General features: G+C 48.8%; 1 protein-coding gene across 1 annotated transcript; it reads right to left on the minus strand.

The window, feature by feature from the left end:
• Positions 1-881: 881 nt before the first annotated feature.
• On the minus strand, positions 882-23,899 carry MAU2 (MAU2 sister chromatid cohesion factor). The gene is made up of 19 exons (XM_063403441.1): positions 23,444-23,899; positions 23,163-23,180; positions 22,838-22,903; positions 21,875-21,970; positions 20,796-20,890; positions 19,811-19,838; positions 18,675-18,830; positions 15,951-16,097; positions 14,119-14,209; positions 13,748-13,851; positions 12,846-12,923; positions 12,130-12,195; positions 11,805-11,888; positions 9,457-9,506; positions 9,161-9,238; positions 8,012-8,123; positions 6,864-6,954; positions 4,343-4,470; positions 882-3,304 (listed from the first exon to the last, which is right to left on the minus strand). The coding sequence occupies exons 1-19, from the start codon at positions 23,861-23,863 to the stop codon at positions 3,230-3,232; spliced, it is 1,983 nt and encodes a 660-aa protein (XP_063259511.1). The 5' UTR covers positions 23,864-23,899; the 3' UTR covers positions 882-3,229.
• Between the last annotated feature and the right edge of the window lie 62 nt (positions 23,900-23,961).

The following is a 23,961-nucleotide window of genomic DNA, read 5'->3' on the forward strand; positions in this document are numbered from 1 at the left end:
GGGATTTGGGATCATTCCCGATGGGATTTAACCTTTGGGGTCATTCCTGAGGGATTTGGGATCATTCCCAGTGGGATTTGGGATCATTCCTGATGGGATTTAACCTTTGGGGTCATTCCTGAGGGATCTGGGGTCGTTCCCACTGGGATTTAACCCTCAGGGTCATTCCTGAGGGATTTGGGGTCATTCCCAGTGGGATTTGGGATCATTCCCGATGGGATTTAACCTTTGGGATCATTTCTGATGGCATTTGGGATCTTCCCTGTTGGGATTTGGGGTCATTCCTGTTGCAATTTAACCCTCAGGATAATTCCTGAGGGATCTGGGGTCATTCCTGAGGGATCTGGGGTCATTCCCATTGGGATTTGGGGTCATTCCCGATGGGATTTGGGGTCATTCCCGATGGGATTTAACCCTTGGGATCATTCCTGGTGGGATTTGGGGTCATTCCCAGTGAGATTTGGGGTCTGGGGTCGTTCCCAGTGCGATTTGGGGTCATTCCCGATGGGATTTGGGATTTTTCCTGTTGGGATTTGGGGTCATTCCTGAGGAATTTGAGATTTTTCTCATTGGGATTTACCCCTTGGGATCATTCCCGTTGGGATTTGGGGTCATTCCCGTTGGGATTTGGGATCTTTCCTGTTGGGATTTGGGATCTTTCCTGTTGGGATTTGGGGTCATTCCCGTTGGGATTTGGGGTCATTCCCGATGGGATTTGGGGTCATTCCCGATGGAATTTATCCCTTGGGATCATTCCCGGTGGGATTTGGGATCCCGTTTTCCTCTAAAATTCCAAAGAATTCCCAGCTCCGCTCCACGAAAGGAATTAAAGAATAAAATAAAAATTAAAAAAAAAAAAAAAAGAAGGAAAAGCTCCCAAAAAAAGCTATTAAATAATTTAATATACAATGGTAAAAAGCTCTGTACATTGGCCCGGGAATTTCCGCCGGGAATTTGGGAATTCCGGCCTCGGGAGGAGCTGGGATCCAGCTCAGAGCCCCAATCCCAACCCCCGCCAGAATTCCAAAGGATTTTCCGGATCTTTCAGCACTTGAGGGGGCTTTAGGGGAAGCTGAAGGCGGAAAATTGGGAATTTTTGGGGAATTCTGCTCCTTCCTCGGCGTCTCCAGGGTGTTGGGAAAGGCTCTTTTCCCACAGGAATTCCTGGAGGATTCCCTGGAAAACTCCCTGGGGGATTCCCAAAGCTCAGCTCCAACCACAGCTCTCCGAAATTGGGATTTTTCCTGATTTTTCCCGATTTTTTTCCAGGTTTTTCCCCAAAATTTTCAGGGTTTGGCTGCCCTGGAAGTGCCCAAATCCAGCCTGGAATAGTGGAAGTGTCCCTGCCTTGGGATCGGGATCATCCCAAGGCTTTTCCAGCCCAAAATTTGGGAATTCCATCCCAAAATTTCGAGCCAGAGCTGATCTTAGCCTGAAATTCCAAAATATTCTGGAATATTCTGGAGTTAGAAGGGAAAATTTGGATTTCCTGGATGGGATCTGGGAATTTTCAGCCTTTCCCAGCGCAGGAAAATTCCAGGGAAAAAGATTCCGAGGAATTGTTGCGCCCCAGGGGCTTCCAGAGGAAATAAAAAATTGGGAATGTGCTTCCCAAAAAACCTCAAAATCGGGGAAAACTCCCCCAAAATTCCACGGGGATCAAAATCCTGGGATCCCAAAATTCCTGGGATGGTTCTGCCCAGAGGGATCCCAAATATCCCAAAATAAAAAAGGGGATCCAGGGAATTCGGGAGCCTCTGGAAGCTCCCACGGGAATTCCAGCCCCGGATTCAGCTGGAAAATCCCTGGATTTGGGAATTTTTTGGGATTTTTTTCCAATTTTTTTTGAGTTCCAACAGCACTGAGGGTTTTCCTTAATCCCCAAAAAATCCGGAATAAAAACTTCCAATCCTCAATCCCCCAAAATTCCAGGGATTTCCAGGTGCTTTGGAGTTTTCCAGATTTAGGACCGGGATTTCCACGGGGAAAAAAACCTGGAAAATCCAAATTTTTGGGAATGGGACATAAAAAACCAAAACCTCATCCCTGGAATGAATTCCAGAGGGAAAAATTGAGGAATTTGGGTGGGAAAAATTCCTTGCTCCAGAAAAAGATGGGATTTGGGAAGGGAAAATGATGGGAATGAGGGAATTTTGAGGGAAATTTAAGGGAAATTTAAGGTTCCTTCCCATCCAGGTGGGATTAAAAATTCCAAATAAATCTCTGGAAGTTCCAGGGCTTTGCTTTTCCTCCCTCCAAGAATTCCAGAGTTCTTTTCCCTCCCTTTTCCCAGAAATCTGGAGGAATTCCAGGCAGGACAAACAATTCCATTCCACCCCAGGCACCGCTGGAATCCTGGAAGAACTTCCAGCTTTTTTTTTCTGGGATTCAGCATTCCCAGATTTCTGGGAGAACAGAAAATCCCCAAAAAACCCCAGAATTGGGCTGAACTACGGAATTAAACCTGGAAAAAAATCGGGAAAAAACCTGGAAAAGGGGAATTAGTGCCGAGGGCAAGGCTGGAATTTGATCCCAAACCTCTGGGTGAGGCTGGATCCGGAGGGAATCCCGGGATTTGGGAATCCTTTAAGGCACAGGCGCCTCCAGGCTGGAAAAATTTGGGATCAGCAGGAAGAAAAAATTCCCATTTTTTTTTCCCTGAAGGCGTGGGGAGAGCTGTGCTTGGGGAGGGGTCCCAGGAGCCGCCGGAATTCCGGGAATTCCGGGAATTTCAGGAATTCCAGCTGGGAATCCCAACCCTCATCCCCGAGGATCCCGAGCTTCCCGCCGGAATTCCGAGCCCGGCCTGGGAATTCCCGCCAGGATCAAACCTTGGGGTTCACCTGGATCTTCCCACCTGGAAAAGCTGCTCTGGGAATTCCTGAAAATTCCTGGAAAATTCCTGGAAAAATCCTGGAAAAATCCTGGAAAAATCCTGAGGAAAATCCTGGAAAATTCCTGGAAAAATCCTGAGGAAAATCCTGGAAAATTCCTGGAAAAATCCTGGGGAAAATCCTGGAAAATTCCTGGAAAATTCCTGCTTTTTTTTTTGCCTCACTACCACAGGGAATTCCGAAGCTTTTCCGTGGATTTTTGTTTCTTTTCCCGAGTTTTTGATGCTTTGTTTCTGCCGGGATGGTGGTGGTGCAGATCCTGGGGTTTTTCCCGGGGTTTTTCCCGGGGTTTTCCCGGAGTTTTTCCCGGGGTTTTCCGGGTTTTTTCCTGGAATTCACAGCAGGCTGGCCAGGCTGGTGGTGGGGCCGTTCTGGGCCTGGAATTGGACTGGGGGGGGTCCGTCCGTCCACTGCGAGGGAAAAACGGGATCAGAACCCGGAAAATTCCCGGAAAATTCCCTTGGGATCCATGGAATTCCCAGGAAAACCCTCCCTGTCCCCAGGGAATCCCAAATTCCAACCCTCGTCCCGCTGGGATTTGGTTTTCCAGGGTTTTTTTTTTGGGAATTTCAAAGGCAAAAATGCAGGAAAAATTCCCTCAGGATCACAGAATTCCCAGGGAATCCCAAATTCCAACCCTCGTCCCGCTGGGGTTTGGTTTTCCAGGGGTTTTTTTGGAATTTCCAGGCCAGTGGAAAATTTAATTTTGAGGTGGAAAAATTCAACTTTGGGGCAGGAAAATTCAATTTTGGGGTGAGAAACTTCAATTTTGAGAGGGAAAAATTCAGATTTGAGGTGTAAAAATTCGATTTTGGGGAGTAAAAATTGAAGTTTGGGGTGGAAAATTTTGACTTTGGGGAGTCAAAATTCAACTTTGGGGCAGGAAAATTCAATTTTGGGGAGTAAAAATTCAAGTTTGGGGCAGGAAAATTCAATCTTGAGGGGGAAAAACTCAATTTGGGGTGTAAAAATTCGATTTTAGGGAGGAAAAATTCAAGTTTGGGGCAGGAAAATTCGATATTGAGGGGGAAAAACTCAATTTGGGGTGTAAAAATTCGATTTTAGGGAGTAAAAATTCCAGTTTGGGGCAGGAAAATTTGATATTGGGGTGGGATAATTCAAGTTTGGGGCAGGAAAATTCAATCTTGAGGGGGAAAAACTCAATTTGGGGTGTAAAAATTCGATTGTAGGGAGTAAAAATTCAAGTTTGGGGCAGGAAAATTCAATCTTGAGGGGGAAAAACTCAATTTGGGGTGTAAAAATTCGATTTTAGGGAGTAAAAATTCAAGTTTGGGGCGGGAAAATTCAAGTTTGGGGCGGGAAGAAAACCCCTGGAGAAGGGAAATGCAGAATGCAGGCAGCCGGGGTTGGAGGGGGGAAGGGAAGGGGCCTTTTCCCGTTGGAATTTGGGGAATTTTGGGGAATTTTTGGGAATTTTTGGGGCTCACCGTGATGAGGTTGTGCTCGGGGAGGCTGCAGGCCTCGATGTGGTCCTGCAGCAGCTGCTGGGAGAAGTTCTGGTGCATCTGCGCCGCCTCGTGCGCGTCCATGGCGTTCCCACACGCCTTGTTCAGGTCTGGGAAAGGCAGAATCCCGGGAATCAGGGCGGGATCCCGGGAATGGATCCCGGGAATCAGGGCGGGAATCAGGGCAGGAATCTCGGGAATCAGGGCAGGAATCCTGCCCAGGATGAGATCCTGCCCCAGGGAGAATCCCAGGAATCAGGGCAGGATCCTGGGAATCAGGGCGGGAATCCTGGGAATCAGGGCAGGAATCCTGCCCCTGGGAGAATCCCGGGAATCAGGGCGGGAATCCTGGGAATCAGGGCAGGAATCCCCAGAATCAGGGCAGAATCCCGGGAATGGATCCCGGGAATCAGGGCAGGGATCCTGCCCAGCATGGGAATCCTGCCCCAGGGAGAATCCCGGGAATCAGGGCAGGGATCCCGGGAATCAGGGAGAGAATCCCGGGAATCAGGGCAGGAATCCTGCCCAGGATGAGATCCTGCCCCAGGGAGAATCCCGGGAATCAGGGCAGGATCCCGGGAATCAGGGCAGGATTCCGGGAATCAGGGCAGGATCCCAGGAATCAGGGCAGGAATCCCGGGAATCAGGGCAGGATCCCGGGAATCAGGGCAGGAATCCCCGGAATCAGGGCGGGATCCCGGGAATCAGGGCGGGATCCCGGGAATCAGGGCAGGATCCTGGGAGTCAGGGCAGGATCCCGGGAATCAGGACGGGAATCCCGGGAATCAGGGCGGGAATCCCGGGAATCAGGGCAGGATCCCGGGAATCAGGGCAGGAATCCTGCCCTGGGATGGGAATCCTGCCCCAGGGAGCATCCCAGGAATCAGGGCAGGAATCCCAGGAATCAGGGCAGGGATCCTGCCCCAGGCTGGGATCCTGCCCCGGGCTGGGAATCCTGCCCAGGATGAGATCCTGCCCCAGGGAGAATCCCGGGAATCAGGGCAGGAATCCCGGGAATCAGGGCAGGAATCCTGCCCCGGGATGGGATCCCAGGGAGAACCCCCAGGGATGGGAGGAGGTCACAGCCTGGAATTCCCTGGGATGGGGAGGAATCGAATCCCGAGATTCCCGGGGATTCTTTGGGATTCCAGCCCAGCCCCTCCCAGCCAGGAATTCCTTCCCAAAATCTCCAATCCCAGTTTAAATCCATTCCCTGTATCCTGGAATTCCATCCCTCATCCCAAATTTCTCTGCAGCTCTCCTGGAGCCCCTTCAGGCTCTGGATCAGCTCCTGGAGCTGCCCATTCCCACCCTCGGGATCAACTCCAGCTTTTCCCCCTCTCCCAGGGGCTCTTTCCCATTTTTCCATGGATAACTCCAGCTCCCAAATCCCCCGTGGATCTGCCCATTCCCATGCTCAGGCCCAGCTCCAGCTTTTCCCACTCTCCCATTGGCTTTTTCCCAATTTTCCATGGATAATCCTTGATCCCAAATCCCCCTGGATTCGCCCATTCCCACCCTCAGGATCAGCTCCAGCTTTTCCCCATCACTCCCCCTTTCCCATTGGCTTTTTCCCATTTTTCCATGGATAATCCCTGTTCCCAAATCCCCCTAGATCTGCACATTCCCATGATCAGGATCAGCTCCAGCTTTTCCCCCGTCATTCCTCCTCTCCCATTCCCCCTTTCCCATTTTTCCATGGATAATCCCTGCTCCCAAATCCCCCTGGATCTGCCCATTCCCACCTCAGGATCAGCTACAGCTTTTCCCCCTCTCCCATTCCCTCTCCCGTTTTTCCATGGATAATCCTTGATCCCAAATCCCCCTGGATCTGCCCATTCCCACGCTCAGGATCAGCTCCAGCTTTTCCCTCTCTCCATTGGCTTTTTCCCAATTTTTGTATGGATAATTCTTGATCCCAAATCCCCCCTGGATCTGCCCATTCCCACCCTCGGGATCAGCTCCAGCTTTTCCCCCTCTCCCGTTCCCTCTCCCGTTTTTCCATGGATAACTCCAGCTCCCAAATCCCCCTGGATCCGCCCATTCTCCCGTTCCCTCTCCCATTTTTCCATGGACAATCCCTTTTCCCAAATCCCCCTGGATCTGCCCATTCCCCATTCCCTCTCCCGTTTTTCCATGGATAACCCCAGCTCCCAAATCCCCCCTTGGATCTGCCCATTCCCACCTCAGGATCAGCTCCAGCTTTTCCCCCTCTCCCATTCCCTCTCCCGTTTTTCCATGGACAATCCCTTTTCCCAAATCTCCCTGGATCCGCCCATTCCCCCATTCCCTCTCCCGTTTTTCCATGGATAACTCCAGCTCCCAAATCCCCCTGGATCCGCCCATTCCCCCTCTCCCATTTTTCCATGGACAATCCCTTTTCCCAAATCCCCCTGGATCCGCCCATTCCCCCTCTCCCGTTTTTCCATGGATAACCCCAGCTCCCAAATCCCCCTGGATCCGCCCATTCCCCGTTCCCTCTCCCGTTTTTCCGGGGCGTTACCCCGGAGCAGGGCGGAGGACCAGAGCTGCACGGACATGTCCGGGATCTTGCTGGCCAGCTGCATGGCCGGCACCACCATGTTGTTGCTTTCCTAGGAAAAAACGGGAGGGAAAAGGAAAAATTGGGATTGTTGGGAATTTTTCCCGCCTTTTCCAGCACTGAAAAAGATGGGAAATTTCCGGTGGGGAATTGGATTTTTGTTGTTGTGTTCGCTTGGGGTGGAAGGGGGTGAAATGTTCAAGATTCCCAAGGATTTCTTGGGATTGAAGGGAATAAAATCCCCAAATTCCCAAGGATTCCCTAGGATTGAAGGGAATCAAATCCTGAGATTCCCAGGGATTCCCTGGGAGGGAAAGGAGGAAAATCCCCAAATTCCTGAAGATTCCTTGGGATGGAAGGGAATAACAGCCCCAGGAATTCCTCAGGAATCCAGGGAATAAAATCCCAAGATTCCCAAGGATTCCTGGGATTGAAGGGAATCAAATCCTGAGATTCCCAGGGATTCCTTGGGATGGAGAGGAGGAAAATCCCAAGATTCCTGAGGATTTCTTGGGATGGAAGATGGGATGGGATTTTTTGTGGGCTTTTCTTTGGGATTTTTACAGATTTTTGTGGGATTTTTGTGGGGATTTGTATGGGATTTTTTGTGGAATTTTTACAGATTTTTATGGGATTTTTATGGGATTTTGGGGGGGATTTTTACGGGATTTTTTACAGGATTTTTTACTGGATTTTTTGTGGGATTTTTTTTGTGGGATTTTTTTTGTGGGATTTTTAATGGGATTTTCTTTGGGATTTTTTCGGGATTTTTTATGGGCTTTTCTTTGGGATTTTTAATGGGATTTTTTACGGGGTTTTTATGGGATTTTTAATGGGATTTTTAACGGGATTTTTATGGGATTTTCTTTGGGATTTTTACAGATTTTATGGGATTTTGGGGGGATTTTTATGGGATTTTTGATGGGATTTTTACGGGATTTTTAATGGGATTTTTACGGGATTTTTATGGGATTTTTACGGGATTTTTACGGGATTTTTTGCGGGATTTTCTGTGGGATTTTTACGGGATTTTTATGGGATTTTTACGGGATTTTTGAGGGGATTTTTTTCGTGGGCATGGCAATTCCAGGCTGGGATTCAGGATTTACCCTGTGGTTGCCCAGCACGTAGAAGATGTGGCCCAGCAGCACGAGCGAGCAGGCGGTCAGGCGGTTCAGGTCCTCGGCGTTCGACATCTTCAGCGTCTCCCGCAGAAAACGCCTGGAAAAAAACGGGAAAAAACGGGAAAAAAACGGGAAAAAAACGGGAAAAAACGGGAAAAAACGGGAAAAAACGGGATTTGAGACCTCCCTGGAAATCCTGGATTTGCTCTGGGGGGGAGGAATGGGATTAAAGGAAGGGAATTTCTGGGTTTTTTTCTGTGGGGAGGTGCAGATCCTCGGGATCCTTGGAGATTCCCAATCCTTGGGATTGCTGGGAATAAAATCCCAATATTCCCGTGGATTCCAGGGGAGGGAAAGGACTCAAATCCCCAGGATAACGAGGAAAAAAATCCACAAATTCCTAAAGATCCCTTGGGGTGGAAGGGAGTAACAGTCCCAAGAATTCTTTAGGAATCCAGGGAATAAAGTCCCAAGATTCCCAAGGATTCCTTGGGGTTCCAGGGAATAACATTCCCAAAATTCCCAAGGAATTTGCAGGGAATAAGATCCCAAAATTCCCAGGGATTTCTAAGGATCACAGGAAATAAAATCTCAAGGATTCCCTGGGAATTAAGGGAATAAAATCCCAAAATTCCCAAGGACTGCAGGGAATAACATTCCCAAGGATTCCTTGGGATTGAAGGGAGTAAAATGCCCCAGATTCCCAAGGGTTTTGCGGGGAATAAGATCCCAAAATTCCCAAAGATTTTTAAGGATTGTAGGAAATTAAATCTCATGGGTTCCCTGGGAATTAAGGGAATAAAACGCCCCGAATTCCTTGGGATTGCAGGGAATGACGTTCCTAAAATTCCCAAGGAATTTGCAGGGAATAAGATCCCAGAATTCCCAAGGATTTCTAAGAATCACAGGAAATAAAATCCCACAGATTCCCTGGGAATTCCCATCCCCCAAAAAAAGCCAGACTGAGTTTTCCCACATTTTTCCCTGTGTTTTTCCCACATTTTCCCTGTATTTCTCCCTGCATTTCCCTGCATTTTTCCTGCATTTTTCCCACATTTTTTCCTGTGTTTTTCCCACATTTTTCCCTGCGTTTTTCCCACATTTTCCCTGCTTTTCCGAGGGGTTTGGACTCACTTGGCCTCGTTGTATCTTCCCTGGAAAAAGGAGAAGAGCCCTCGGATGTAAAACGCCGCGGCCCGGAGACAGTGGGAACTGTGGGATAAAAAATTCCATAAAATATATGGAATATAACCACGGATCCCTCCAAATCCCACTCCAATTCCCAGGAATTCCACCCCAAAATCCAATTCCCAGCAAACTGCCCCACCCCCAGCTTTTCCCTTGGAATTAAGTTGGATTTTTTTGCCCTAATTTGTTGAAAATCCTGCTGCGTTCCCTCCTGGAATGTGGGGATTTGTTGGAATTCTCACCTCACTGGGAAGTTGTGGTCGGGGTTTATCCTTTCCAATAAACTGTAGAGCTGGAAAATGAGAGAGAGAAAGGGAATTGTCATGGAAAAATCCATTTTCCAAGGAAAAATCAACACCCAAAATGTGAAATTCCACCCGAACCATCCCAAATTTATTGGGAATTTTAGGCTCGTTTTGATCCCAAAAATCAACTTTTATCCCAAATCTCCTCCAATTCCACAGGATTCCCTGGATAATAATCATATTCCCAAAGAAAACTCAAAGCTGGTGGATCTGATAATGAATTTGATTAACTAAAAGCAGAATTTAATTAAAGAATTCACAAATTTTAAGGATGTTTTTTGCTTCCCAAGGGTTTTTCCCAAATTTTGTGTGCAGGGAGCAAAATTCCTGTGGAGAATTTTCCCAAGGCAAATCCCTGAGGGCTCTGAGAGGGTGAACATGAGGAATTTTGGGAATAAAACAGCAAAATTCAGGAGCAAATCCCTAATTTTGGTTATTTCTGTGATTCCCTGAAACTCCTGGATATGGAAAATGGATGGAAAATAGATAGAAAATGGATGGAAAATGGATGGAAAATGAAGCCAAGGTGTTGAATGAGAGATGACAGAATTAAACTCCATTCTCATGGGAAGAATTCTGGGAATAATTCTGAATATTTGGAGTTTTCCAGCCGATTTCTCAGGAATTCCAACTCCCCTGATTGAGGAGCTGCTGCCAGCAGGGCCCCGATGGCAAAAATAATCGGGAAAAGCCAAATCTCAGGAATTTTCTCCACAGAAAAATGAGATTTCTCACTCCTATGATGAAGGAGCTGCTGCCAGCAATGCCCTGAAGGCAAAAATATTCAAGAAAAGCCAAATCCCAGGAATTTTCTCCACAGAAAAATGAGATTTCTCACTCCCCTGATCAAGGAGCTGCTGCCAGCAGGGCCCTGGTGGCAAAAATATCTGGGAAAATCCAAATCCCAGGGATTTTCTCCACAGGAAATTGGGATTTTTCACTGCCCTGATCAAGGAGCTGCTGCCAGCAGGGCCCTAATGGCAAAAATATTCAAGAAAAGCCAAATTCCAGGGATTTTCTCCACAGAAAATTGGGATTTCTCACTCGCCTCATCAAGGAGCTGCTGCCTGCAAGGCCCTGGTGGCAAAAATATTCAAGAAAAGCCAAATTCCAGGGATTTTCTCCACAGAAAATTGGGATTTCTCACTGCCCTGATGAAGGAGCTGCTGCCAGCAGGGCCCTGATGGCAAAAATACCCAGGAAAAGCCAAATCCCACAAATTTTCTCCACAGAAAAATGAGATTTCTCACTGCCCTCATGAAGGAGCTGCTGCCAGCAATGCCCTAATGGCAAAAATATTCAAGAAAAGCCAAATCCCAGGGATTTTCTCCACAGAAAATTGGGATTTCTCACTGCCCTCATGAAGGAACTGCTGCCAGCAGGGCCCTAATGGCAAAAATATTCAAGAAAAGCCAAATTCCAGGGATTTTCTCCACAGAAAATTGGGATTTCTCACTCCTATGATGAAGGAGCTGTGCCAGGAGGGCCCTGATGGCAAAAATACCCAAGAAAAACCAAATCCCACAAATTTTCTCCACAGAAAAATGAGATTTCTCACTGTCCTGATGAAGAAGCGCTGCCAGCAGGGCCCTAATGGCAAAAATAATCGGAAAAAGCCAAATCCCAGGGATTTTCTCCACAGAAAATTGGGATTTCTCACTGCCCTGATCAAGGAGCTGCTGCCAGCAGGGCCCTAATGGCAAAAATAATCAGGAAAAGCCAAATTCCAGGGATTTTCTCCACAGAAAAATGGGATTTCTCATTCCTGTGATGAAGGAGCTGCTGCCAGCAAGGCCCTGGTGGCAAAAATACCCAGGAAAAACCAAATCCCATAAATTTTCTCCACAGAAAAATGAGATTTCTCACTGCCCTCATGAAGGAGCTGCTGCCAGCTCGGCCCTGGTGGCAAAAATAATCGGGAAAAGCCAAATCCCAGGGATTTTCTCCACAGAAAATTGGGATTTCTCACTGCCCTGATCAAGGAGCTGCTGCCAGCAGGGCCCTGATGGCAAAAATACCCAGGAAAAGCCAAATCCCAGGGATTTTCACCACAGAAAAATGAGATTTCTCACTGTCCTGATGAAGAAGCGCTGCCAGCAGGGCCCTAATGGCGAAAATATTCAAGAAAAGCCAAATTCCAGGGATTTTCTCCACAGAAAAATGGGATTTCTCATTCCTGTGATGAAGGAGCTGCTGCCAGCAAGGCCCTGGTGGCAAAAATACCCAGAAAAAGCCAAATCCCACAAATTTTCTCCACAGAAAAGTGGGATTTGGGGAGAGCTCACCTCCTGGTGCCGATTCCCCTCCCGGATGTAGACACTGGCCAGGTTGGTGACAATAAATGCCCACAGCTCCTGGTGGGTTGTGAGCTGGAAAAAGAGAAAATTCCCAAATATTTCAGTCTTTCCCTCAGGATTTGTTCATTCCCACAAAAAAATCCCGGCTAAAAAAATCACATATTGATATTTTAATTATAAATCGCCACCCTGATGCAAGGAAAATCATTAATAATAACGGAATTAAGGAAGGTTTCCCTTCCAAATTCACATTGCCATCCCTGAGACCCATTCATTTCAAATTCCAGAAGAAAATTTGGGAATAAAATCTCACCCTCAGTGCTGTAGTGAATTGTGCTTCTGCGTTGTCCATGCAGTTGACAGAGATGCAGTAGAGACCCTGGAAAACAAATAATATTTTTGGGAATGCAGCCCAAAACATTCCCAAATCCCGGAAAATATTGGGATAACAGCAGGAAAAAGGGACCAAGTCTCAGGTGTGGGGAAAACAAGGAATTTCTATAAAATGTTCTTTCAAATAAATTATTCATGACGAAAAAAAAGCTTAATTTAGCTAAAAAATCTTCCTTAAAATCATGGAAAATTCAGCATTCCATACAAAAAATCTCCTACAAAAAACCAGCTCCAGTGGGCACAGTTGAAATCCCTGGATTTCCCTTTTTCCAGCTGATTCCTCCCAAATTCCCACTCCCCTCCTGAAGGAGCTGCTGCCAGACAAGGCCTGGATGGCAAAAATACCCAGGAAAAGCCAAATCCCAGGAATTTTCTCCACAGAAAAATGGGATTTTTCTCTCCAGGAACGCAGGATTTGCTGGAGCAACTTGGGACAGTGGGAAGTGCTCCTGCCCACCCAAACCAACCTGGAATTCTATTTTTCCAAAGGGTTTTAAGCTGGTAATGAGCATAATAATGATAATATAATAATAATAATAAGCATAAAAACGACCCCCAGCAGTGGATGGTGCAGATCCTGGAATTCCCAGGGAATCTCCCCTCCGGAATTCCCAGGTTTTCACCCCAAAAACTCACCAGGAGCGTGTGCAGCTGGGCAGCGTGGTTGGAAAAGAGCCTGGGAGACTGCTGGCACAGCTGGCAGACCTGGGAAATCTGGGAAAAAAGGAAATTCCCGATTTTTTGGCGCTTTCCCCACCATTTTGTGCTCTAAATCCTGCTCCTCGCACCCCTGACGGATCCAGGGATTGGCTCCAGGATCTCAAATCCTGGATTAAAGGGGAGGCTGGGGGTGCTTCCAGCACAGGAAAAAGGATTTCCTCACATTCCTCCCACGTTCCAGCTGGTTTGGAATGGTTTCCTCCACCCCCTGGAATTCACAGCCACACATCCCTCCTGAAATGCTCTGGATTTTCCAGGAGAAGTGGGATAAAACCTCCCAAAATCTGGGGTTGGGATGAGTTTCAGGAGACAGAAGCAGGAGGGTGAGTCCCTCCCCATTCCCAGCACATTCCCAGGAAATTGGGATGGGATTGTCCAGTGCTGGGATGGATTCCCAGGAGTTTAAAATTATGGGAAAAATTGAAAAAAAAAAGTCCAGTTTCCTCTGGAACAACACAAACCAACCAGGAAAAAGGAGGAAAAGCAGGAATGTTAAAAACTGGGAAACACCTGGACAAGGCAGGAGCTCGAAGAGGAAAGAGCCACTCTGGAATGGGGAAAAAACCACGGGAATCAGCCTGGAATTCCCACCAGGAAGGTGTCAATGGAATCAATTATTGATTATCCCATCATCAATTCCAAAGTATCTTTAAATAAATATTTCAGAGGAGCCAATCTCACATTTTCCAAATCCTGAGCACCACCAAGCCTGGCTGTGTCCATGAATAATCCAGCAGGAATTCCCACCCGAGCCCCAAACCTGCAATTCCCACGTTTCAAAGGTGGAATATTCCCATTTTTTGGGATTGTGGCATTACCTCCTGCAGGGCCGTGGCTTTGTGTCCCGTGACCAGCCTGCACATGATGATGTGTTCCAGCAGGATCACTTGGAATGAGGACAGGATGGGGCTGCAGTCCAGCACTGCAAAGGAGCAGCAGGAATCCATCAGGGATTTAAGGAATGCTTCAAATCCCATCCATTTAAAAAAAAAAAACACCCCAAAAAGTTGATTTTTCTGTACTTCAAAGTCATCACCCGGCCTTAAAATTAAGGATTTTATTTTAGTTTTAACCTTAGGCTGACCCAACAGCTCAATAAAGCTGCGGGATGGGATTAAATGAGGAATAAATAACGGGATTCTCCTGGAATCCAGCTGAATTTTCCCTTTTTTCCCCTTTTTTCCCTTACTTTTGAGCTTCTCCAGCTGCATGAGGGCTTTGTCCGTGTACTTCTGAGCCTTCTCCAGGTAGCCTGCCTGCATGGAATGCATCACTGTCACCTGCAGGGAGCACAGCACGGGTTATCCAGGGATGGAATTATCCTGGGGATGCAATTCCTGCGGCTGCCTCCTCCCTGGAATGTTCTGGAGCACCCCAGGAGAGTGGGAGGGTGATTCTGAGGGTGAGTGGATTTTTAAATTCTGAATTTTTAAATTCTGAATTTTTAAATTCCTCCCCACCCCAACCATTCCAGAATTTATCTGTGCAGAAAGGGGAAGGGCTGGGAATTCCCAGAATTCTTCAAATCCCACATTTTTAACGTTATAAAGGATTGGAATCATCTCCAGGAAATGGAATAAAATCCTGCTCCAATTCCAAGTCCAGCTCTCCTCACGGTGATAAAATTAAGCCAAAGTGGCTCTGATTTGTACAAAAAACTCGATTTTCCTTTGACTCAGAAATTAATTAATAAATTAATTAATTAGCAAATAAATAATTCCAAGCTGGAATCTCCTCACACACTCAGCAGCTCCCTCAGCATCACCCCATGGACGCTGAGGGAAAAAAAACAACAAACAGCTGAGAAAATGAATCCAGAGTGGCTCTGAGCTGTACAAATAGCTCCATTTGCATCTGAGTCGGGTCCTAATTAATCAAACAATTAACTATTTATTAATTAATATCCATTTCCAGCCCGGAATCCCCTCACACACTGTGCAGCTCCCTCAGCATCACCCCATGGGTGCTGAGGTAAAAATGCACCAAACAGCTGCTAAAATGAACCCAAAGTGGCTCTGATTTGTACAAATAACACTACTTTCACTTAACTGGGGTATTAATTAATCAGTTAATTAATTATTTGTTCATTAATCTCCATTTCCAGCCTGGAATCTCCTCACACACTGTGCAGCTCCCTCAGCATCGCCCCATGGATGCTGACAGAACAAAAACCAACAAACAGCTGCTAAAATGAACCCAAAGTGGCTCTGATTTGTACAAATACCTCTATTTTCATTTGACTGGGGTATTAATTAATCAGTTAATTAATTATTTGTTCATTAATCTCCATTTCCAGCCTGGAATCTCCTCACACACTGTGCAGCTCCCTCAGCATCACCCCATGGAGGCTGAGGTAAAAATGCACCAAACAGCTGCTAAAATGAACCCAAAGTGGCTCTGATTTGTACAAATAACTCTACTTTCACTTGATTGGGGCATTGATTAATCAGTTAATTAATTATTTGTTCATTAATCTCCATTTCCAGCCTGGAATCTCCTCACACACTGTGCAGCTCCCTCAGCATCACCCCATGGATGCTGACAGAACAAAAACCAACAAACAGCTGCTAAAATGAACCCAAAGTGGCTCTGATTTGTACAAATACCTCTATTTTCATTTGACTGGGGTATTAATTAATCAGTTACTTAATTATTTGTTCATTAATCTCCATTTCCAGCCTGGAATCTCCTCACACACTGTGCAGCTCCCTCAGTATCACCCCATGGATGCTGAGAGGAAAAAAAGCACCAAAGAGCTGCTAAAATGAAGCCAAAGTGGCTCTGATTTGTACAAATACCTCTATTTTCATTTGACTGGGGTATTAATTAATCAGTTAATTAATTATTTGTTCATTAATCTCCATTTCCAGCCTGGAATCTCCTCACACCCCCCTCACCATCACCCCACAGACGCCGAGGGCAAAGAAACCCCAGCACAAAGCAGCACCAAAACCCACCCCTGGCGCCTCCAAATCATTTATTACCCTCGTTAATTAGCAACGGGCGCTAACGAGCTCTCACCAGGTAGACCAGCACACACATGTGCTCCTTGGGCAGCCAGTGGAAGAGGTCAGCGGGGTTGCTGGGCAGGATCTCGTCGTCGTGCAGGGTGGAGATGGTCTGGATGCACTGCTGCAGCTGCTTCAGGCACGGCTTCACGCTCTTCACCTGGGGACAGCGCCCACACCGGATTCCTCATGGTCATTCCCAGAGGGGATTCCTCACATTTCCAGCGGGAATTCCTTACATTCCCAGTGGGAATTCCTCACGTTCCCAGAGGGGATTCCTCACATTCCCAGAGGGGATTCCTCACATTCCCAGAGGGGATTCCTCACGTGCCCAGAGGGGATTCCTCACATTCCCAGCGGGAATTCCTCACATGCCCAGAGGGGATTCCTGACATTCCCAGAGGGAATTCCTGACATTCCCAGAGGGAATTCCTGACATTCCCAGAGGGAATTCCTGACATTCCCAGTGGGAATTCCTCACGTTCCCAATGGGAATTCCTCACATTCCCAGAGGGGATTCCTCACATTCCCAGAGGGGATTCCTCACATGCCCAGCGGGAATTCCTCACGTGCCCAGAGGGGATTCCTCACATTCCCAGCGGGAATTCCTCACATGCCCAGAGGGGATTCCTCACGTGCCCAGAGGGGATTCCTCACGTTCCCAGTGGGGATTCCTGACATTCCCAGAGGGGATTCCTCACATTCCCAGAGGGAATTCCTGACATTCCCAGAGGGAATTCCTGACATTCCCAGAGGGAATTCCTGACATTCCCAGCGGGAATTCCTGACATTCCCAGCGGGAATTCCTGACATTGCCACCTGGAATTCCTCACATTCCCATTCCCAGCGGGAATTCCTGACATTCCCAGCGGGGATTCCTCACATTCCCAGAGGAGATTCCTCATGGTCATTCCCAGTGGGAATTCCTCACATTCCCAGCGGGAATTCCTGACGTTCCCAGTGGGAATTCCTGACGTTCCCACCTGGAATTCCTGACATTCCCAGAGGGGATTCCTCATGTTCATTCCCAGAGGGGATTCCTCACATTCCCAGAGGGGATTCCTGACATTTCCAGCGGGAATTCCTCACATTCCCACCTGGAATTCCTCACATTCCCATTCCCAGCAGGAATTCCTCACATTCCCAGCGGGAATTCCTCACATTTCCAGTGGGAATTCCTCACATTCCCAGAGGGGATTCCTCACATTCCCAGAGGGGATTCCTCACATTCCCAGAGGGAATTCCTGACATTCCCAGCGGGGATTCCTCACATGCCCAGCGGGAATTCCTCACATTCCCACCTGGAATTCCTGACATTCCCAGCAGGAATTCCTGACATTGCCACCTGGAATTCCTCACATTCCCAGAGGGAATTCCTGACATTCCCAGCGGGGATTCCTCACATTCCCACCTGGAATTCCTTACATTGCCAGTGGGAATTCCTCACGTTCCCAGCGGGAATTCCTCACGTTCCCAGCGGGAATTCCTCACGTTCCCAGCGGGAATTCCTCACGTTCCCAGCGGGAATTCCTGACATTCCCAGCGGGAATGCCTGACATTCCCAGCGGGAATTCCTGACATTCCCATTCCTACCTGGAATTCCTCACATTCCCATTCCCACTGGGAATTCCTCACATTCCCATTCCCACCTGGAATTCCTCACATTCCCAGCGGGAATTCCTGACGTTCCCAGTGGGAATTCCTCACATTCCCACCTGGAATTCCTCATGTTCGCAGCAGGAATTCCTCACATTCCCGCCTGGAATTCCTTACATTGCCAGAGGGAATTCCTCACGTTCCCAGCGGGAATTCCTCACGTTCCCATTCCCAGCGGGAATTCCTGACATTCCCAGCGGGAATTCCTGACGTTCCCAGCGGGAATTCCTCACGTTCCCAGCGGGAATTCCTCACGTTCCCAGCCGGAATTTCTCACATTCCCAGAGGGGATTCCTGACATTGCCACCTTGAATTCCTGACATTGCCACCTGGAATTCCTCATGTTCGCAGCAGGAATTCCTCACATTCCCGCCTGGAATTCCTTACATTCCTATTCCCAGCGGGAATTCCTGACATTCCCAGCGGGAATTCCTCACATTCCCAGTGGGAATTCCTGACATTCCCAGCGGGAATTCCTGACGTTCCCAGCGGGAATTCCTCACGTTCCCAGCCAGAATTCCTCATGTTCCCAGCCAGAATTTCTCACATTCCCAGTGGGGATTCCTCACATTCCCACCTGGAATTCCTCACATTCCCAGTGGGGATTCCTGACATTCCCAGCGGGGATTCCTCACGTTCCCAGTGGGGATTCCTCACGTTCCCACCTGGAATTCCTCACATTCCCATTCCCAGTGGGAACTCCTCACACTCCCAGCGGGGATTCCTCACATTCCCAGCGGGGATTCCTCACATTCCCAGCGGGAATTCCTCACATTCCCAGAAAAATTACCCCAAAAATCGCAAAAAATCCCCCCAAAAATCCCCAAAAAACCCCAAAAATCCCAAAAAAAACCCCCAAAAACTCCCCAAAAATCCCCAAAAAACCCCAAACAATCCCAAAAAATCCCCAAAAAATCCCCAAAAAACCCAAAAAAATCCCAAAAAATCCCCAAAAAAATCCCCAAAAAATCCCCAAAAATCCCCAAAAAAACCCCAAAAAATCCCCAAAAAACCCCAAAAAATCCCCCTAAACCCCCTTTGGGGGCTGACTGTTCCGTGACTCTCCCAGCCCAGCCCGTACCTGCCCGGCGTCCAGGTAGTGCGTGACCTGCAGCACCAGGAAGAAGACGCGCAGCGACTCCTTCTGGATGGGGTTTCCCTGCCAGTTCTCCACGATCTGCCCGCACAGCGTCAGCAGCGGGTGCACCTCCTGCAGCTTCCTCTCCATCAGCAGCAGCTGCAATTCCCAGCAGAATCCATGGTTTTTACGGGATAAACGCCCCGGGAATGGCACGGCCCCCATGGAAAATGTGGCTGCTGCACCCCCGGGGTTGGCCAAAAATGGGTTGGGAGAGGGGAAGGTGTTCCTGGTTCTCCCAGCCTGAATAATTCCATGATTTTCAAATTCCATGATTTTTTAGTTCCAGGATTCTCTAATTCCATGGACTCTCTAATTCCAGGATTCTTTAATTCCATGGATTCTCCAATTCCATGGATTCCCTAATTCCATGGATTCCCTAATTCCATGGATTCCCTAATTCCATGGATTCTCTAATTCCATGATTTTCAAATTCCAGGATTCTCTAATTCCATGGACTCTCTAATTCCAGGATTCTTTAATTCCATGGATTCTCCAATTCCATGGATTCCCTAATTCCATGGATTCCCTAATTCCATGGATTCTCTAATTCCAGGATTCCCTAATTCCATGGATTCTCTAATTCCATGGATTCTCTAATTCCAGGATTCCCTAATTCCATGGATTCTCTAATTCCATGGATTCTCTAATTCCATGATTTTCAAATTCCAGGATTCTCTGATTCCATGGATTCCCTAATTCCTGGATTCTCCAATTCCATGGATTCTCCAATTCCATGGATTCCCTAATTCCTGGATTCTCCAATTCCATGGATTCTCCAATTCCATGGATTCCCTAATTCCTGGATTCTCCAATTCCATGGATTCTCCAATTCCAGGAATTAATTGGAATATTCACCCGAGTCCCACTGCCCTTTCACCCCACCAGCTTTTCCACCCCTCATTACAAAAGCTCCAGGGAAAATTTGCAGCCATCCTTTTATTTTTCCCAGAAAAAAACAGGCAAAAACCTCCAAATTTATCTGTAAGAATCCTGCTTATCCTCTCTCCTAAAAAACAACCCTCTGGAATTTACAGTTAAACAGGAAATAATTCATTTAAAAATGATTTCTAACTCACCATCCCCTTGCTGAGCAGAAAGAGGGCTCTGCAATGAAAGAAAAGAAAATTTCAACAGAAATTACTCGATCCACCAAAAAAACCCACCAGGAAAACAGAAAAATCTAAAAACAGGGGAAAAAGAGGATTAAGGGAGATGAGAGAGGAATTCCCAGGGAATTCAGGGAGGGAATCCCAGGGAATTCAGGGAGGGAATCCCAGGGAATTCAGGGAGGGAATCCCAGGGAACTCGGGGAGGAAATCCCAGGAATTCAGGGAGGAAATCCCAGGGAACTCAGGGATGAAATCCCAGGAATTTGGGGATGAAATCCCAGGAATTCAGAGAGGAAATCCCAGGGAATTCGGGGAGGAAATCCCAGGGAATTCGGGCAGGAAATCCCAGGGAATTCGGGCAGGAAATCCCAGGGAATTCGGGCAGGAAATCCCAGGGAATTCGGGCAGGAAATCCCAGGGACTTCGGGCACGAAATCCCAGAGAATTTGCAGAGGGAATCCCAGGGATTTCAGGGAGGGAATCCCGGGAGGGAATCCCAGGGAATTTGGGGAGGGAATCCCAGGGAATTCGGGCAGGGAATCCCAGGGAATTCGGGCAGGGAATCCCAGGGAATTCGGGCAGGGAATCCCAGGGAATTCGGGCAGGGAATCCCAGGGAATTCGGGCAGGGAATCCCAGGGAATTCGGGCAGGGAATCCCAGGGAATTCGGGCAGGGAATCCCAGGGAATTCGGGCAGGGAATCCCAGGGAATTCGGGCAGGGAATCCCAGGGAATTCGGGCAGGGAATCCCAGGGAATTCGGGCAGGGAATCCCACGGAATTCGGGCAGGAAATCCCACGGAATTCGGGCAGGAAATCCCACGGAATTCGGGCAGGAAATCCCACGGAATTCGGGCAGGAAATCCCACGGAATTCGGGCAGGAAATCCAGGGTGGAATCCCGGGGAACTGGGGGATGAAATGTCAGGAATTCCAGCAGGAATCCGGGAATACCTGGTGTACTCGGAGCCCACCACACGGGCGTACTCTGCCCCCACCCCCAGCAGGTCACAGGCAGACACCAGATCCTTCTCCAGGGTGTGCAGTTGCTGAAATGCAAAAATGGAAAATAAAAAGCCACAAAACCTCAGGATTCGCTCCGTGAATCCCAAGGAAACGCCATTATCCCCGGATTTACAAATTCCCGCTCCTTAGAAGGGTTTTACATCTGTTTCCCAAAGGAATCCGTGGCGTTTCCAAGGATTTGTCTGAGCCCAGAAAGGATTTTTTTCTTATAATTCCTAATTAATGAGGAATTGGTTAAAAACTGCAGGCAGATCCTGCAAAGGGTGAAAATCCAGTGCTGATCAGATCCCAACAGCTCCAAAAAAAACATGGATTGTCCCACTGGAATGAGAGTTTTCCCAAGAAAAGAGGCCCCAAGGTGTGTTCCCAAATTTTATCCCATTTCCAAATTTTATCCCTTTCCCAAACTCAGGTGGGAATTCAGGAAGAGGAGAATGAGCTCCAAGGAAACGGGAAATCAGGGAAAAAATGGGAAGCTCCAAGGACAGGAAAAGCTTCTGAGATCTCAGCATGAACTTCTGGAAAATTAAACAATCCTCAATTCCTTGAAAATTAAAAATTAAAATTAAGTATTTTTAACTCATAAATATTTTGGAGTGCGTTCCAGACCACGAAAAAAAGAGTTTTCCTTGGACTCCTTTCCCTTGCTCCTTTTCCTATCCCACATCCCTAATTAAACCTAAACCACCAACACTTCCATCCCAGCAGGATTTGCTCTCCCTGCAAGCCCCCAATGGATTTTTCCCTCCATCCTGGGAATTCCAGGTCCCCAATTCCCACAGAGTGATCCTGGCTGAGCCCCTGATCCAACCCAGAGGCTCCCAACACCAATCCCCAGCCCGGATTTGCCTTTTCCCTCTAATTAACAGCGAATTTTTATGGGATAACGGGATAAAAAACACCCATTAACAGCACTTTTTTAGGAATAATAAAACGAGAGGCTGCCACGCTGTTCCAGGATTTTTCCAGGGTTTTTTTCCCAAGGAATTGCAGCTCCAGGGACTCACAGCCAGCTGGAAGAGCAGCCTGCAGTGCCAGTAGGGAGTCTGCTGGGAGATCTGGATGGCTTTGCGCAGCAGGGGCTTGGCCGTGTCCACGGAATTCTGCAACACAGACACCCCCAAGTCACCCCAAACCAGGAATTCCGGGATTCCCCATTCTGGAAATTCCCTGGAAAACCACAGGGAGGGCTGGGAGCGAGGGAATAAAACAATAAAAATAAAATAAGAACAGCCTGGGGCTGCTCTGCCCTTGGGATGTCCGAGGTGGGATTGGGAAATTTGGGATTTTGGGAGGTGCACGCCGCAGGGTGGGACTGGAGGGGATTTTCCAACCCAAACCACTCCAGGATATCGGGATTTAAAACACCAGGAAAGGATTTTGGAGGAAATCAGCACAAGGAAATCTGTCCCAAGGACAGACACGAACACAAAACCCCAAATAATCCAACGGGGGCTCCCCAATGGAACCCTAAAACGTGGGAAGGAAGAGTTTGGGCAGGAATGCAGGGACAGCACACAGGGAATGGCTCCCAGTTCCCACACAGATGAGATTGGGGATGGAATTCCTCCCTGGGAGGGTGGGATGGAATTCCCAGAGCTGCTGGGGCTGCCCCATCCCGGGAATTGTCCAGGTTGGAACAACCTGGGAAAGGGGAACCCGTCCTTCCCATGGAACTGGATGATCCTTCAGGTCCTTTCCAACCCAAATCATTCCAGGATTCCAAAATCCTGAGGAAAATCTGGGATTTCCCTTCGCTAGAATCAGCGTTTGTTTAATGAGGACTAAAAAATTTCTTTGGCCAAGCAAAATCCTTCTGCGGGGAGAAATCCTCATTGCAATTCCAGCAAAAACTTCCTCAGCAAAGAAGGGAAAAAGCCATTCATCCCAGGAATCTGATTTTTGATGGGAATATCCCACTCCAAACCCAAATCCCAAGGGCACAGAGGGGTTTTGGGGGCTTCTCTCACCTCCTGGCAGTAGAGCTCTGACAGCAAACTGGCTGCCTCGAACTTCACATCTTCAAACTGCGGGATCTGGCACCGGCGTCAAGGGAACAACAAAATCCGTGTGGGAAACAGCAGCAAAGCCCCAAAAACCCCTCAGGAAAGTCGGGCTGGGATGGAATTTAAGGGCCCTTCCAACCCAAACTCTGTGGTTTTGTGAAAGCAGTGATGAAATAAATTACAAGCACACATTCCGTGCCCCCACCCCCAGGCCCTCGAAGGTGTTTTGGGACTTTCCTTGGAGTTGTTCCGAGCTCGGAGCCCCGGCTGGATCCTGGGAAAAGGATACCTGCTGGGATATCAGCCACTGCAAGAGAACACAGCGGGTTGGGCTGGCACTAAACCCACCAAAACCACCCTGATCCCCTCCCGCCCTGTGCCAGGATCCTCCCGCTGCCCCCTTTCCCCGCTCCTCATCTTCTCCCTGCTCTGCCAGCACCCCCTCCCCTACTCCTTACCTTCCCCAAGTGCCCCCAGCCCCGTTCCCACCACCCCCACCCCTTTCTCCGAGCCCTGGCACCCCTCGCTTCCCCTTCCCCAGCCCGCCACGGCCAGCCCGGCCCCGCTCACCGCCTTCTCCAGGTGCCCGCGGGCCTGGTCGCCGTTGCGGGTGTGGTGGTAGAGGACGGAGCCGAGCTGGAGGTGCGTGCGGGCTTCCATGCGCGCCGGGGGCTTGCGGGGCAGCACGGCCTGCAGGCAGTGCACGCACAGCCGCACCTTGGGCGGGCTGGACGTGCGGAAATGCTCGGCCAGGCCCAGCAGCGCCAGGTACCACGACTCGCCCGCGGCCGCGCCGCCGCCCGACCCCGAGCCCGGCGTAGGCCCGGCTGCGCCACCGCCGCCTCCGGCACCTCCGCCGCCGCCTCCCGCACCACCCGCGGCTCCCGCCGCCTCCCCAGAGCCGCTCCCGCCGCCTCCCGCCGGCTGCGGCGGCTGCTGAGGCGGCGGCGGCTGCTGAGGGGCGGCCGCGCCCGCCGCCACCGCCGCCATCTTGGGGCCGCCGACAACACCGCCGCGAGGCGCGGGGCACGACGGGAGTTGGAGTCCCACCGCCTCAGGCGCGGAGGGGAGATGGGAGTTGTAGTCCG

The sequence above is a fragment of the Prinia subflava genome, chromosome 8, assembly GCF_021018805.1.
Source record: "Prinia subflava isolate CZ2003 ecotype Zambia chromosome 8, Cam_Psub_1.2, whole genome shotgun sequence".
Taxonomy (NCBI): Eukaryota; Metazoa; Chordata; class Aves; order Passeriformes; family Cisticolidae; genus Prinia; species Prinia subflava.

What these genes read in the sequence shown, in the direction of transcription:
- MAU2 (XM_063403441.1), bottom strand. Translation starts at nt 23,863, where the DNA reads ATGGCGGCGGTGGCGGCGGGCGCGGCCGCCCCTCAGCAGCCGCCGCCG. An exon ending in GACCACAACTTCCCAGTGAG is followed by an intron (nt 9,239 to 9,456) that starts GTGAGAATTCCA and finishes TTTATCCCACAG; the next exon opens with TTCCCACTGTCTCCGGGCCG. An exon ending in CCGAGCACAACCTCATCACG is followed by an intron (nt 3,305 to 4,342) that starts GTGAGCCCCAAA and finishes TTTCCCTCGCAG; the next exon opens with TGGACGGACGGACCCCCCCC.